General features: G+C 29.7%; 1 protein-coding gene across 1 annotated transcript; it reads left to right on the top strand.

Annotated features, from left to right (window-relative positions):
* The first annotated feature begins 1,303 nt into the window (after positions 1-1,303).
* Positions 1,304-12,880, top strand: axed (BTB/POZ domain-containing protein axundead). The gene is made up of 2 exons (XM_085188104.1): positions 1,304-1,576; positions 10,141-12,880. Exon 2 carries the CDS (start codon positions 10,166-10,168, stop codon positions 11,393-11,395), a length of 1,230 nt encoding a protein of 409 aa, XP_085044230.1. The 5' UTR covers positions 1,304-1,576; positions 10,141-10,165; the 3' UTR covers positions 11,396-12,880.
* Positions 12,881-14,913: the final 2,033 nt, after the last annotated feature.

Here is a 14,913-nt window from a genome sequence, read left to right as displayed (position 1 = left end):
GTCACGGAAAAAAAAGAATAACGATATAAAGAAATTTTATTCTTTCTTCCTAGGTATTTAAGGTCCAAGAAAGGTATTTTGTGAACATCTGACGAGACGTCTCGACATCGTAATTCGTATCTTTCACCCGGTACAGTCTAGACTCCGGTAAAAGAAAATCGATTAGAGTATTTTGGCCTCTGAAAGACTTACAAATGACCTCTCTATTAAGTGTTTATTCTTTAGATTTGTATGTTGTATAATAACTGATTCTTATATTCTTTTATATAAACAATTAGAGTAATAGTTTTTTTTTTATAAATTAAATAGTTTTTATCCAACCTTGATATACTTACCATTTTTTATTTTTATACTGTAATTTGTTATTATTAAAATGTATACAATAAGTATGAATTGTTTTATTTTAAAGTGAGTAAATATATAAGTTTTAAATACATTACTTAGTATTATTTTTGTTAATGCACTAAAAACATACATAATAGAAAATACCATCAGAAATTTATTTACACCGGTCTTATCTCTAAAAGAGCTCTGTTCCTGCCAACCCGGACAAATTTAAGAGAAAAATTAAAATATTAATCAACCAATAATAAAAATCTAACGAAATTAAAAATCTTTGTGTTATCGGGAATATCATTATTGACTCTCATCTTTTGATTATTCTATTATAAACGAAAGCTCTTTAATAAATGGAGTTTTGTTTTCCATAAAAGTAAGAAAAATCTCAATGTATATACTTTTTATTTTTGTTAATTAGGCACTAATTTAAGAATTATCTCTATTAAGTAAAGAAATGCACAACCAACAGACAACAACAAGAAATGACATTTAACTGGACTTAATTTTAGTCTAAAAATACCGCGATTACTTCGTTTGCAATGTGAAAACAACGTGTTTTCGGACAAAAAAATATTTTTTTGGCCTTCACAAACAAAATAAGAGATGTATATTCTCAATTCCCTGTTATATGCAATCAAGTCTACATATATGTTGTAAATCAATGATTTAATAATACAATAATATATGCCTCCAAAATTAGGCGGAAAATGGGGAACGGAGTGCCATAGCACTATGCCTCTGTCTACCCTGCTGTGTGCGGGATACAGCGTGAGACCTATAAAAATATTACATTAATATCTTATAAATACCATATGTATAATATAAATGAACGTTTTGCGCGCCAAAATGTCTACAGAAGATAAATTCTAGGAACGGCGTTTGGTCAATACTCAAGACCGTGGTATAAGCTACCTGTAACGTCCGAGCTGCGCATGCGTCTGTTTTCAGTCCACATTGCACACTCGCGTGAAGAGGCCAGGCGCTCGTCCACGCTCGTCCACGCCGCCTGGTGCTACGCTGCCCAGCCCACGCTAATATTAGCGCGGGAAAGCGCACTGCGTCGGTGCGAGCTTTGGGTTTCCAGGGCGGGCGGCGCGCGCACCCCGTCTGTCCACGGCCGCCACTACCCGGCACGCCTCCGCGATAGCCGCACGCTTCTTGTATCCTACCTCTGAAACAAAGTGATAGTGTTGTGCTAATATATGCTACATCTGAAATGTAATCTACTTTGATATAGGTAAGGTATTAGTAGTTTTTTACATTGAAAATGCTAATATGTAGATAGTTAATAAATATTCGTTCTGAAATCTTAATCTACTGTGCAATTAATAAAAGTATTATCGTTTATTATAATGCTACCTTTCAGTTGTGTCTAAATATATAATTTACTTTTGGAATATCGCTTGTAAAACATGCATGGAGTTAATTGTATTAAGTTTTACAAATGCAAAAAGACAATGAGTAACGTTTAAAATAAGTTTCTTCCTTATCTGTAATACAGTGTAGTAATTTCAGATACAATACCGGTTTAATTATTACAATATATATGATAACCATATAAATTAAGTGGCTCGGTGTTTTTTTTATAAAGAATTAAGTAATATTTAAATTTCTTATATATAATTACAATACGTACCTACTGTATATTAATCCATTACTTGTCAAAGAATTAGTTAGTATTCAAAAACAAAACATTGCCAATTTTTATAGAACATACATAAAGACTATTTAATAATTGAAAACGTATGCAGTGGACATTATATCTTGAAAATTGTTGTCTCTATGAAAGATATTATGTTACAATTTTTATTAAAGTCGTGTCTTATACAATTTTCTATATATATTTCTCTCTATAATATTGTATATTATTTATTTTTTATATCATTCAAGAAGAAAATATTTATTAACATTTATTTAGGTAACTGAAACTTCCTGAGTTTGTTTGTTATTAGTCATAATACAATTATAATGTTTTTATTCATTTTGGCGACCATCCAAATATCAGTGTACACCGGATCGGCCAAACAAATCAGTCCATTCCGTTAAGTACATTTTAAATAAATTTAAATTTGTATATTTAAAATAATATACCTAACAAAGCCATACTATTATTAAATCATTGCGGTTAAGCGTACTATCAACAAATGTTTATTACGGCAGTAAACAGTGCTTTAGTTGCTAATTTTATTTTGTATTAAATGAAATAATTATTTACATGACATTAATTGTTAAACAAGAGATTATTAAAATGAAAATTTAAAAAACATGAAATATTTTGTTACTTAAATGACACTAAGAGAAAAAGTTAGTAACATTTTTTTGGTAACATTTCAATATTGATTAATAACGACAATATCTTAAGTGAAAAACATAAAAATCATTCAAATAATAAATAACTAATTAGATAGGTATTATTATAAACTAATAGGTAAATAGTATTTCCCGCATGACTGTAACCCATGACGTGTCTAATATTATTGTTTATTATGACATAGAGACCAAATCCACGAATATTCCGGCAATGGAAATGTATTGTGGAGAATTCTTCTCAAAAACTTTTCCAATCTCTATAACAATATGAATAATTATTGTTCTACAAGTATATTAATTGTAGAAATACGAATTAAATTTCAGTATACGTTTGTTTAATGTGTGGAAAGGAACTCTCCGCGTAAGTACATATTCTCTATATATTAATTACCCATGAGATATAATTATATGAGGAGGGTATCGTTTTTAGCTCAATCTTAATATTATTTTGATAATAAGAATAATTAAACTTATTTATTTCTAATTAAAATTTTAAAGTAATCATTTTTTTTATATATTACTAAATATATAAAAATCGAATATTGGAAATTCCCGTCTTATAGCGAGCATAGCGCATAGCGAGCACCTACGTCCTATAAGTAACTCCTATGCAAAATTTGAGATTCCTAGCACTTGTAGTTTCTGAGATTTCGTGATGACGTTCCTTTCGATATATAGATAAAAAAATCTTCAAAGATATATTTTCTTACGACAATATATTATAATAAGAACTTTTGATTCATACACTGACTAAAAGCAAAGATTGCCGGTGTCCAGTAACCCCTTAACCCTTTGAACGCAGTGGTGCGAAATAATGTAATTAGAGAGAAATTAGTGTTATTACATTCTGATTTGCAAGTGCTCATTTTTTAACGCAATTTTAACTTATATTTATTATGTTTTCTTATATAATTAATGACTATTACATTGGTGATCATTTATGAGGTTTCACAATATGATGAAAACATTTCACTGAGCTCAAAGAGATTTAATGGAAACCTATCAAAAACAAATAAGCTATCAAGCAATAAGTTTTATATAAGTATTTAAATTATTAAAGATATACTTAGGTACGTATCGTACGCTGATATTAATAAATAAAACATAAATATCCACCTTGAACTTATGAAAAATTATTGTAAATAAGTATATTATATTTTTAATCCTATAAGTATTACACGTATTATAACTTAATGCTATCACAGAATAATTGTAATAGATATTACTAGTTCTGTGCAATATTCGTTGAATACAACCTCGTCTAAAATATGTATATAAAATGTATGCAAAATATTAATCCGATCATAGTATAGAAAATGATAAGATTTTTTTAAATTATTTTTAACGATTCTATTATTCTTTGTCACTTATTTTTTCTAATTTACAATATGTTATTATCATAATATTTTACTAATTATATATAAATAGTAAAATAAACCCAACAATATACATTACGGCTAAGTATACCATAGCTAGCTAACAAGCTTTAAGTAAATGCATTTAGGTACAACGGTAACGTTGTTAAATTATTTATATTTGTCAAGCTGCTTTATGGAATATAAACATGAGTTTCATACTCATATATCATACTTGTTACCGTATTCATATCATATAATATAAATATATATACAATACATAATATATGTATGTAGTAAATAATGTGGTATAATTTTTTACTATAATAAATTGTAATATTTGAGGGCACTGGCATATGACTAACATAAAACTTGTGGTTTCGATGACTACTCGAAGAAATGAATATTTATAAAATATTATTATGAAATATTTCGTTTCCCGCTCTGGTGTTAAAGCAAAGCACGGCGTTGAGTTCAGCCACTCATCACGCAAAGTTACAGTATTCGGCGAAAAATGGAGAACGGAAACGTTGCGTCTTAACACTAGGTTCCTAGGCTCCCTCTCCCTACCCCGCTATGTGCGGGATGCAGCGTCAATAAACATGATATCTCACTTTAAATTTAAAACTTTATGATGTTTCAAATGTAACGAAAATGATTCACAAAGTGATTGGTTATTAGCTCACGAATCTATATCAGTTACTCACCGCTGTCAAGGATTCTGACCTTACTGTTTTATGGTCATTTTATATTCAATATCCAAAATTCAAGTAAAGCACTAGCAATAAAAGCTGTAACGTTATATCTAGAGGATCATTTTCATGAGAGGAATAATAATGAAACGTATATATTTAAAAACAACTATTTAATAGGTTAGGTTGAAAGGAAATTGTTAGGCAAAATCTAAATTTACATTAGTACAAGTAAAACAATTAGCAATATAATAATTTATAATACATAGAGATTATGAGCATTGAAACTATGGAATTTTCCAAGTAAATTGTTCTACAGTATCGTATCATGCTTACTCTTGACCCACATACTAAATATAGGGCGGCAAGCCGGGGCCGCCCTGGGCCGCCCTGCTATCGCCGATAGCTGCTACTATCATCGCGTTTCTGGGCATGGAGTGCTCTCTTTTAATACATACTCAATTGAGAAATTATTAATTGCTGACTATTTTCAATTAATTAAACTGCTTAAATATGCACGTTATATATGTACGTAAATATAATGATAATTATTTAATGGCATTTAAGGAAGATAAGAAATTTATCCACAATTTACTTAAATATAAACTTGTTTAACATTTCTAATGATAAAATACATTGTGTAATATCGTTGTAGACAAATTCCCTTTGTATTGCTAATGAAAGCTTATAATATAATTACCCATGTTTCACATTTTCCTGTTTACGGTTTTGTTTGTAGATATTAATAACGTTTTACTTATTTGTAAGTGAAATATATTTCTTATTTAAATGTATTAAATATTTAAATATGTACAATAAATATGAAATTGTTTTAAAACGTAAGCTTAGTGGGTCATAATCAGAAAAGTGGACATTTTCGAATTCGTAACGTAACTGATAAGTAACAACACTGATAATGTTTGTTACAAAACTGATGTCATAAGGCATTATACACAACAAAATAAGGATATTATATGAATAAAACTATTATTTTTTTATTTAATGAGACACAGATTAAAATTTTAAAGATTCAATCGTTGAATTAACAGATTATAAATGTAAGAAGAAAACTTAACAAAGTGACAATATTAACAATATAATAATGCTAGTTCGTAACGTAATAAACTTATATTTCTAGTTAGAGATCACAAAGTTAATGATAAAATTAAATCCACTTTAAAATATATCAAAATTTGAGTCGTTATCACTGGAATTAAGTTTCATTCTTTGTAAGTGTTTATTCCGCATATATTCATATTTAATAGGATTGGTCTTTTTGAGATGCTGTCTATATCTTTTATGTATTTCAGCATTTGACATAGGAGCCATGACGCTTACTGAAAATACAAAAATATTTATCAAAAAATAATAATCACAAAATCACAACTAATTTCAGGAAGAATAAAAAAATATTTTTAACTAAATCGGTTCAGCTGTTTCTGAGATTAGCGTGCACAAACACAGACAAACAAGCAAACAAGCAAAAAACTTAAAAATCATTATTTTTGGTTACTTTACTTTATGAAAAGTCACTAATAGTTTTTTTCATATGCCAGCAATTTTTTTTTCTTATATACATATCTTCCATATACAAGCACCGGTTCGATACAATTTTATTATAAACATATATAAGAAAACATTGGTACCGTAATTGTGAACTAGGCTTCATATTTTCTCAATTTCGTTACGTAACGAAATATAACGAAATTGAGAATGAAATCTGAGAAATTCTAACCCTTTTAAATATTTGCTCATAAGCCACGTGTTGCATCTACAAGCACTGAAGTTCTTTTTTGAGATTTTGTAAAAAGAAGCAAATAACATAAACAAGAAAACGAAATTATAGAATACTTTCCAAAATAAAAGCCGTTTATAACCCTGAGATGTAATTTCACGCATTCACTCTAAAACATTTGAACCCCTCTACTGCTGCGAGTACACTACTGGTTGTAGCTACGATAGCATTGACTTTTAGAAATATGGTGCCACAACAAAAAACAATATTAAACACCATCCAAAATAATTGCATTCATAATTTAATTGTACGTTACTAGCCCTGAGTAACAAAAAGACAATATTTTGGGACAAATTTACTTAACTAATATATATTATTTATTAAATAATGTATCAATAAAAGTAGTTCTATTTAATATTATGCATAAAGTAAAATAATATAAACATATCTGAAATCAAATAAAACCATAAACATTCGTAACAAATCAATTCTTAAAAAGTAAAGTGGTGAATGGGACACGAAAAATTGTATGGAAGCATTTTGAAAGGTTTTTTGCAACTAACAACAAATACTATTATTTGACATAATACATTTAAAATATTACAAAAATCTTTAAGTTAATAAATAAATTTATCGTAAATGGCAAAATATTTAAATTATCTTTAAAATTGTATTTTTAAAACGCATTCAAAGTAGCGGGACAAGAAAAGACACAAAAAGGACACTTTTTCTGATTATGACCCTAGTATGTATGTAATAATTGATAAAGTAGCGAACTACAACTATGGAGTATTCTAATGCTTAATTTAAATAACTATAGAACACTGTTTACGTTTTCCATTAACTTTTATGTGTTCTGTCCAATTTAGTAGACATGTTATTTAAGTTGTATAAAAAAATAGTTACAATATTTTACTTGTCAAATAATATCTTCATTTTCAATGTCAATTCACTATAAATGGTCTTCTTACACAATTAAATGTCATTTGTTTAAATATTTAAGAAGCTGAAAAGTTATATTTGTTTATATATATTATGTATTTGGCGATGGCATAATTGAGTCTGAAGGATTTATAATGTCACAACGTCTGCATTAAATATATTTTATTATTAAATCAGCTTCACGCTGTATCCCGCACACAGGAGGTAGGCAGAGGAGCCTAGTGTTGAGACACTCCGTTTCCTTCTCAGTTATTAAGTTATATATATTTTATTATTATATATAACTTAATAGCTTGTGCTTCTTTTGAAGATTTTTTATGCAATTGACTTATGATATGACCTAAAAAACTAAAAAGGATTACAATACGATATTTTTAATAAAAGCAGTGCTGGATAGGTAGGTAATAGAGTATAAATACAGTCCATATAACCATATATACATAGATGATCCAGTATTAGCAAAGTAGTCGATTTGCTTACACAAGTCCTACGTCTATTTCTGCGTGTCGCGCGTATCTCGTTGCTATTTACGAAGCTTCAGATACCATCTTTGGTTTGACTAATTCAGTTACAATAATGTTTAAACTATATTTGTTCACTTCATTAGTTTAATTAATACATTTTTTTATAATTATAAATAAATAATTTGGAAAGGATATTTAAAAATCGCAAAAGTAATTGTAATAAAATATTGAATTAATGTATTATAATAATGTTAAAACTTTACAATGAAATATAATTTTAAAAGTTGTTAGTATTGCTTATAATAATTTATTATAAAAGATTTCTTTATTTAATTACTTACAACTAAGTCAAAGATACTTTAGTACGTGTTAATAAAAGCTTGGTAGAGTCAGTAAAACTGTAATGATTTCGGCAATTTTATTATAAGTAATTATTTTAACATAATTTTTTGAATGGTACAATAATTAAAAAAATTTCGTTAATAAATATTGTTAAATAATAAATAAATAATGAATACATGAAGTGTATCGAACGATCTAATTAATATTTGCCTTGGCTTAACCAAGGTTGGTTTTATCACTCTTAAGTCATTTTGCGCAACTCGGATGTTCGCGCCGGTACGAAGATACTTCGCCAACCGTGTCTGTTTTGATTTAAACAATTTTTTATTGAAATTTTTATATTAATAGTTCGTAGTATTTATTTTTATAGTAATTTTCGACATGTTATTAAGGTTATATAAAATTTATTTAATAATATATTGGACGGCTTATATCTTGTGGGTTCTGTAAGTCTAATCAGCGAGATATCATCTGCAACGCGGTCCATATCATTTTTTAATGAATGTTCATGTTCATACATTTATATTACCAGTTTTTTATTTTTAAAATTTACTAAGCTAAGTTATATGTATTTTAGTTAATTTATTTAAAATATTGAAAATATTTATGTACAACTGAAAGATTATTCTAGCATTTAGATTTACTTTTTAGTTAACGGATAAAAGGTATTTATATCTTACTCTTGAAGCGAACTAACAAGCGGATTTTTAATAATCTTTTTAGATTAATTGTGCATTTCATAAGCGCAGTAAAATACCTGGTTTCTTTGCATATTAACATTTTTGTTTTAGTAATTATTGCCTTTTTTTAGCCAATTTTAAAAGCAAACACAGAATATTATCAATAAATTTATTTTGCCAGAACATACGACAAAAATCAGTGTCCATATAGACTCTAAATAATTATACTTGATTGATCCAGTTGTGTTTCATAGCTAATAGTACACGCTCACTTTTAGGTTTCTAAATATAGGGCAATATTGGGTTCGACACCATAAAACTATGCGAATGTATGTGGGTCACTTGGAACTATCACGAATAGCCGACAATCGTTATGTCCCTGCAGTTTCGAAATGCATTTCTTGGATCAGTTATAAATATACAGGGAAGAGATTAGATTGCAACAGATGGAAAATATTTGGGTTATAACGTTTTATGTAAATTTTTCAACAAAAAACATTGGTTTTATATTAACAAATGTAGAGCAATAAGTTATAAATGGTATACTTTTAAATATGCGTAGATTTCTACGTAAAATTTTGTTGATGTTCACTATAAGAATGCTGTGAAATGACGCATCGTAAGTGTACGCGATACGTACAAGACGCATTTGTAACATTATTCAGAGAGCAGCCACTTCCGGTTGACATATTACTACAACTTTGGCGATTATTACAATTTAATAATCAGCTTCACGCTGTATCCCGCACACAGCAGGGTAGGCAGAGGGAATCTAGTGTTGAGACACTCCGTTCCCCACTGCCGAATTCTGGAGGCATTGCGTGTTGAGTGGCAGAACTAAACGCCGCGCTTTGCCTCGACACCAGAGCGAAGAAATGGAAATATAAATTTAAATAAATATTCCATCTCGAGGGGGATTGAACCCACTACCAGTCGGTTTTACAGTCACACTTTGTGCCCCTGCGCCACGACTGGCCTCCGTCTCCGTTTAATATTTATTCGTAAAAAAAAATTTTTGCGTCTGTTTGGATATTTTGAAATATTTCAAATAGTAGCCTGCATCATCCATTGCCCTTGTGTTTCTGTTTAACGCCTAGAATGAAACACAAGGCAAAGTAATAATTATTCTTTATATGGCACTTATATCCTCGCACTGCTATAATAAGGGCGCTAACTCAACTAGTTAGCATCTGACATAGCTTCAGTAGTTTATATTATTTACAGAAATTAAAATTATTTTTTATTTACAGAAATATAAAGAGTTTGTTTTTCTATTTTCAGGGAAGAAATTTAATAGAGCATCACCATGACCGTGGTCACAAATCCCGCCTGTACGGACAATTGCCCTGAGGGTCAAGCCACGCAGGCTTCAACATCTGGTACCCAAGCTGGTGGCCAGAACTACTTCGAATACGCACAGTATGGAGAGTTACAAATAGATGAAAATTCACGCCTTTATGACAATGAAAAACAAAGTGATATAGTTTTCGTGGCAGGAATTAATGGAGATACATTTAGATTTCCCGGACATCGCCGAGTCCTTGCTGCTACGAGCCCTGTGTTTGCGGCTTTACTTTCTACTAAGACAAATGTAATCGTAGTAGATTACATTGATCGACGTGGGTTTGAGCAATTGCTTCGTTATTATTATTGCGAGCCCACACAGCTTAATTCCGTTTTCACAGCTCGAACTACGCTCAACGCCGCCTACAAGTTCTTGTGTCCTCAACTTGCTGAGCGATGTGCCCGTCGCCTCGACGAAATGCTAGACGCAGAAGTGGCTCTAGAAATACTACGAGACCTAAGATATTTATGTGCTAGATTACCAGGAGCTGCTTCAGCACCTCCATTGCCAGCGCTAGAAAATGACGCCGCAGCCCGAACTCTATCTCACTGCGCCATGTGGTGCGACTCCCTCGCCCACAATGCACTTCTTGTAATTGACGATAGCGCCGATGCAGCTCTTACGCATGAAAAATTAGAGGATCTTACATATGAAGATCTTGCGTTAATAGTTAAACGTAGTACTTTAAGGGTGTCCAGTGAACTTATTTTAGCGGAAGCTCTTGCACGTTGGAGTACGGCAGCTTGTAAGAGGACAAAACGAGAACTAACTCCAAGCAACAAGCGGGCTACGCTCGGAGAATTGGCATATTGTCCACGCTATTTACTTCTAGCAGGGGAAGAGCTAGACAGAGCTTTGGCATTAGAGTTGCTAGAGCCGATAGAACGCGCTTTAGTAGTAGCTAGGGCACGGAAATTATCTGCGCCAGTACCTGTAGGCGCTGAACAAGAGGGAATGCTTCGAAGATGGGCACAACCGAGGCCTTCTGAACCTGCTGCTCTGCCTGTCAATTTGAGCCCTCGTTCTGAACCAGTGGATGAACCAAAACCTACTAAGTTATGTGGACGCCGTCCCAAAAAATTGAAGCAACCATGTTTTGAACCTGAAGATCCTAGAAATTCCCGAAAGAATAACTGTTGCACCGATTGTTTCCATGGTCTCATACACGCATTTGTGTGTTTATTTGATTAAATGTACATCATGACCAAACTATTCCACAAAAATTATTCCTGTGTGTGTTAAATGTTCAAACGGAAACCTTGGTCTTTAAAAAGAGTCACAGAAATATTATTATACTCTCTTTATCATATCGAATGAAAATAGCTGAGCTATAACGTGGCGTAGCTCAGCGTTTAGTTTATAATTTTAAAATTTATTAATGTATAATACGATTAATGTAACTTTATTTTACATATTGTGATATTCTCTTTTCTTCTGAAAACAGACAAACTGTGGATCATAATGGAAATGTGTAACTATACATTTAAATAAGGTTCAACAACTATAATTGAATGGCACAAATAGGCCCGTAATTTATTGTTAAGTTAATTTTTTTGCATTTAGAGTTCTTAAATATGTTTGCGAAGTATTATATTTTTAGTATACAAGTTGTGTTCAAGTTATAATTATTTAAAGCGTTGTCTATTATTATTAATGTTTGCTTAGCTATGATGTTTTAAGCTAGCATTTATGTTAATGTGGTGTTACCGCAGCTATAAGTATATAATTAAATGTATAATTTTAATAAATCTGGAGATATTTGATAGACAAAAAATTAAAAAGCTAAGAATAGAAAAGTTTAGAATGGATTATTGATATTTAAAATTTTTAGGTACCATAATTATGATTACTTTATCAAAATTAGATATTTTGCTATTATAAAGCTTAGCAAATTTTTGTAGTGTTTCTATTATTTATCATATATTTCTGTTCGCGCTATGAAATTGTAATAAGTTATAGATAAATGTTCTGACAATCGTTGAATGGTGCACTAGTCGTATTTTAAGTACAGATTAAATCTTGTATTATTTTTATTAATTATATTAAGAATGTTCTCAGAACTCCACTGCCTTTTGAGCGTATTCTCATCGATTACCTTTTTACTTTAATATTAGGATTTTTGCTTTCTAAGGTGCCATACTTCAAACATGTATATATTAATAATTATGAGAAATTTAGAGTATTATATGAAAATTATAGAAAGATTAAAATTCGCCAATTTAAGAAGTAATTATTAGATAAAATATTGTGAATGTATTTTGGTAAGATATATTGTCACTACTATTTCTAGATACTTGAACTGATATTTGTACACGTAAATCTTTTGAATACATTTTTCAAAATTATAATGTAAAGGAGTCTAGCTTTACTTCACTTCTGAATATTTTCTAGCTTTAAAACTATTTAAAATATTCCAAATGAAAAAAATAAATAGGATTGATAACAAACAATTGTCTCTTCTATAAAGTTCAGGTATAGATTTGTGTATTAAAATAAAATATGTATGTATGTGTTATCTGTGTGTCGTTGTGAACGACAATTTAAACAAAAATTGTTTGCATTTAATGTTATAAATTACGTATATCCAAATGTAGCTCTATGTGGATGTGCTCAGCTCCGAGCTATATTTATGTCACTTTAAAGTATGACAAAAAATAAAAAATTAAAACTGTTCAAACTTAAATTTTATTTTATTTTTTTTTCTTATTCAAACCATTTTAAGCTACGAATCGATTCGACGTGGCTTGCAAAAGGAACTTTTTCGAGATTGAATACTGCAAGTTTCGTTACGTCCTATAATATTTTCAATCTTTTCAACTTTTTCTAAGGTATTAACTAAAATATTTTCAGCATTGCATAAATCTTTTCTGAAATTTGTAATCATATTTTGTACGTCAAGCATTCCATTGATCACTTTATCTATTGTTTCAAATTTTTCTAGAATACATTTTCGTGCTTTTTGACTTTCATCTACTTCTTTAGTAATCCTAGAATTTATTTCTTTCTTTAATTCTTGAAATTTTCTTTCGCATCTTACATCATCTTTGTTGTTATAAAACTGTTTTTCACCGGTGTTTGTGGAGAGTGTACGATACTTGTAACCTGTGCTTCGAGATGTATAGCAGCTTTTATGAAAAATTTCAGACATGATTTTTTAAATTACTCAGCCAGTATCACTATTAGTGAGTAATGATTCAGCTTCAACGGTAAACTTTAAGGAGTTGTATAAAAAAATAAGCACAATCAGATGATAGGTTTGGCTATGAAAGTATTTAAGAAATATTTTGGTTATAACATGGACATTTTTGATAGCATTGTCAATTTGACTTTTCCCTTTTTAAAATTATAGATTTAAGCCAATGATTCATTCCATACATTCTTTTGATTCTTTATTACTGTTGTATTCTGGAACTACGCGTTTAGTAGTACAATTTATAAAGTAAACAATGAATAATTGAATTGTATCAAACACATCACATCGCTTTCTTTCTGCAAATATATAGGATAATTTAATTTTTAATTGAATAATGAGAGTTTTTTTTAAACGAAATAAAAAATTACTTAAGTTTATTGGCATAAAAATTCTATATGAATAATTAAGTTGGTTATTTAAATATACTTTGCTCTTCGAAAACTTTTATAATTGACAAGCCTTTTTGAAATTTATTAGGGAAAATTAAAAGAAAAATAATGACTCTACAAAAAAATATTTAATAAAAGCATAATATATACTTTATTGAAATAAGCAGTACTAGCGTTCTCTATCATTGACAAAGATAACTATTATAAAGAGGAGAACACACAATAATAAGAGCTTCTACGTCCATTGAAAAAATGTAGATGCGAAATTTATCGCTAGATGTCGCTAACATCGAAATTATCTGCACTTAACATTTACATTTATTTACATACATATTTGTAAATGAAACTTTACACAAATACAAATTTATATTCATGCATCTGAACAAATACAATACAAGAAGTTACAACGCGATGATGCTATTTATTTATAATAAAATTTTGCCACTAGAGGCCACTACTATGAAATGATATTTAGAAACAAGTGCCGAGATTTTGTCACCACTTGATAACACACTAAAAAAAGCCTCGAAAGTTTAATAAATTCAATAGTAATACAAATCAATCAAATAAAATAATATAATTTATTTAATTTGTGGATCTGAAAGACTTCTTGGTCAGCCATCTCTAGTATGTGTGTATTATCAATGCATCCAGTAGGCCTCATCTCTAAATGGCTGAAAAGTGATGAGCGGCATAATTTATTATAGATCTAATTTATTAAATTATTAAAAATATTACATAATTTTATGTAAAATAACTAAATTACCAATAGCGGTATTGCTAAAGAGTATTTAAAATTGATTTACAATTTACACTAAATACTACGGTATTACACTTGTATTGAAGATTAGAATAGGAACACAAAAACGTTTAGAAGTATCTATTCAAAAACCACTCGAAAATACAAAAGAGAGTCTTGGTTAAAAACAATAATTCAGGTTCGTATTTGTACTGACAATGCAATGGACTGGGGAAACTTGGGACCATTTTTTTTAACTATTGTGTCGAAATGACAATGACTTAGCTGGAGTTGTATTATTCCGGGGTAAATTTATATTTGATGAAGTGAAAAAGTCGGAGTCACTCTTTCGACATTTATATCATTTTTTATAATAACAAATCTGGGC

Source organism: Heliconius melpomene, chromosome 7 (genome assembly GCF_056956725.1).
Source record: "Heliconius melpomene rosina isolate 202511_hmr_F chromosome 7, ASM5695672v1, whole genome shotgun sequence".
Taxonomy (NCBI): Eukaryota; Metazoa; Arthropoda; class Insecta; order Lepidoptera; family Nymphalidae; genus Heliconius; species Heliconius melpomene.
This window is presented reverse-complemented; position numbering and strand designations above follow the sequence as displayed.

Excerpts from the sequence above, each read along its gene's own strand:
- axed (XM_085188104.1), top strand. The coding sequence starts at position 10,166 with ATGACCGTGGTCACAAATCCCGCCTGTACGGACAATTGCCCTGAGGGT.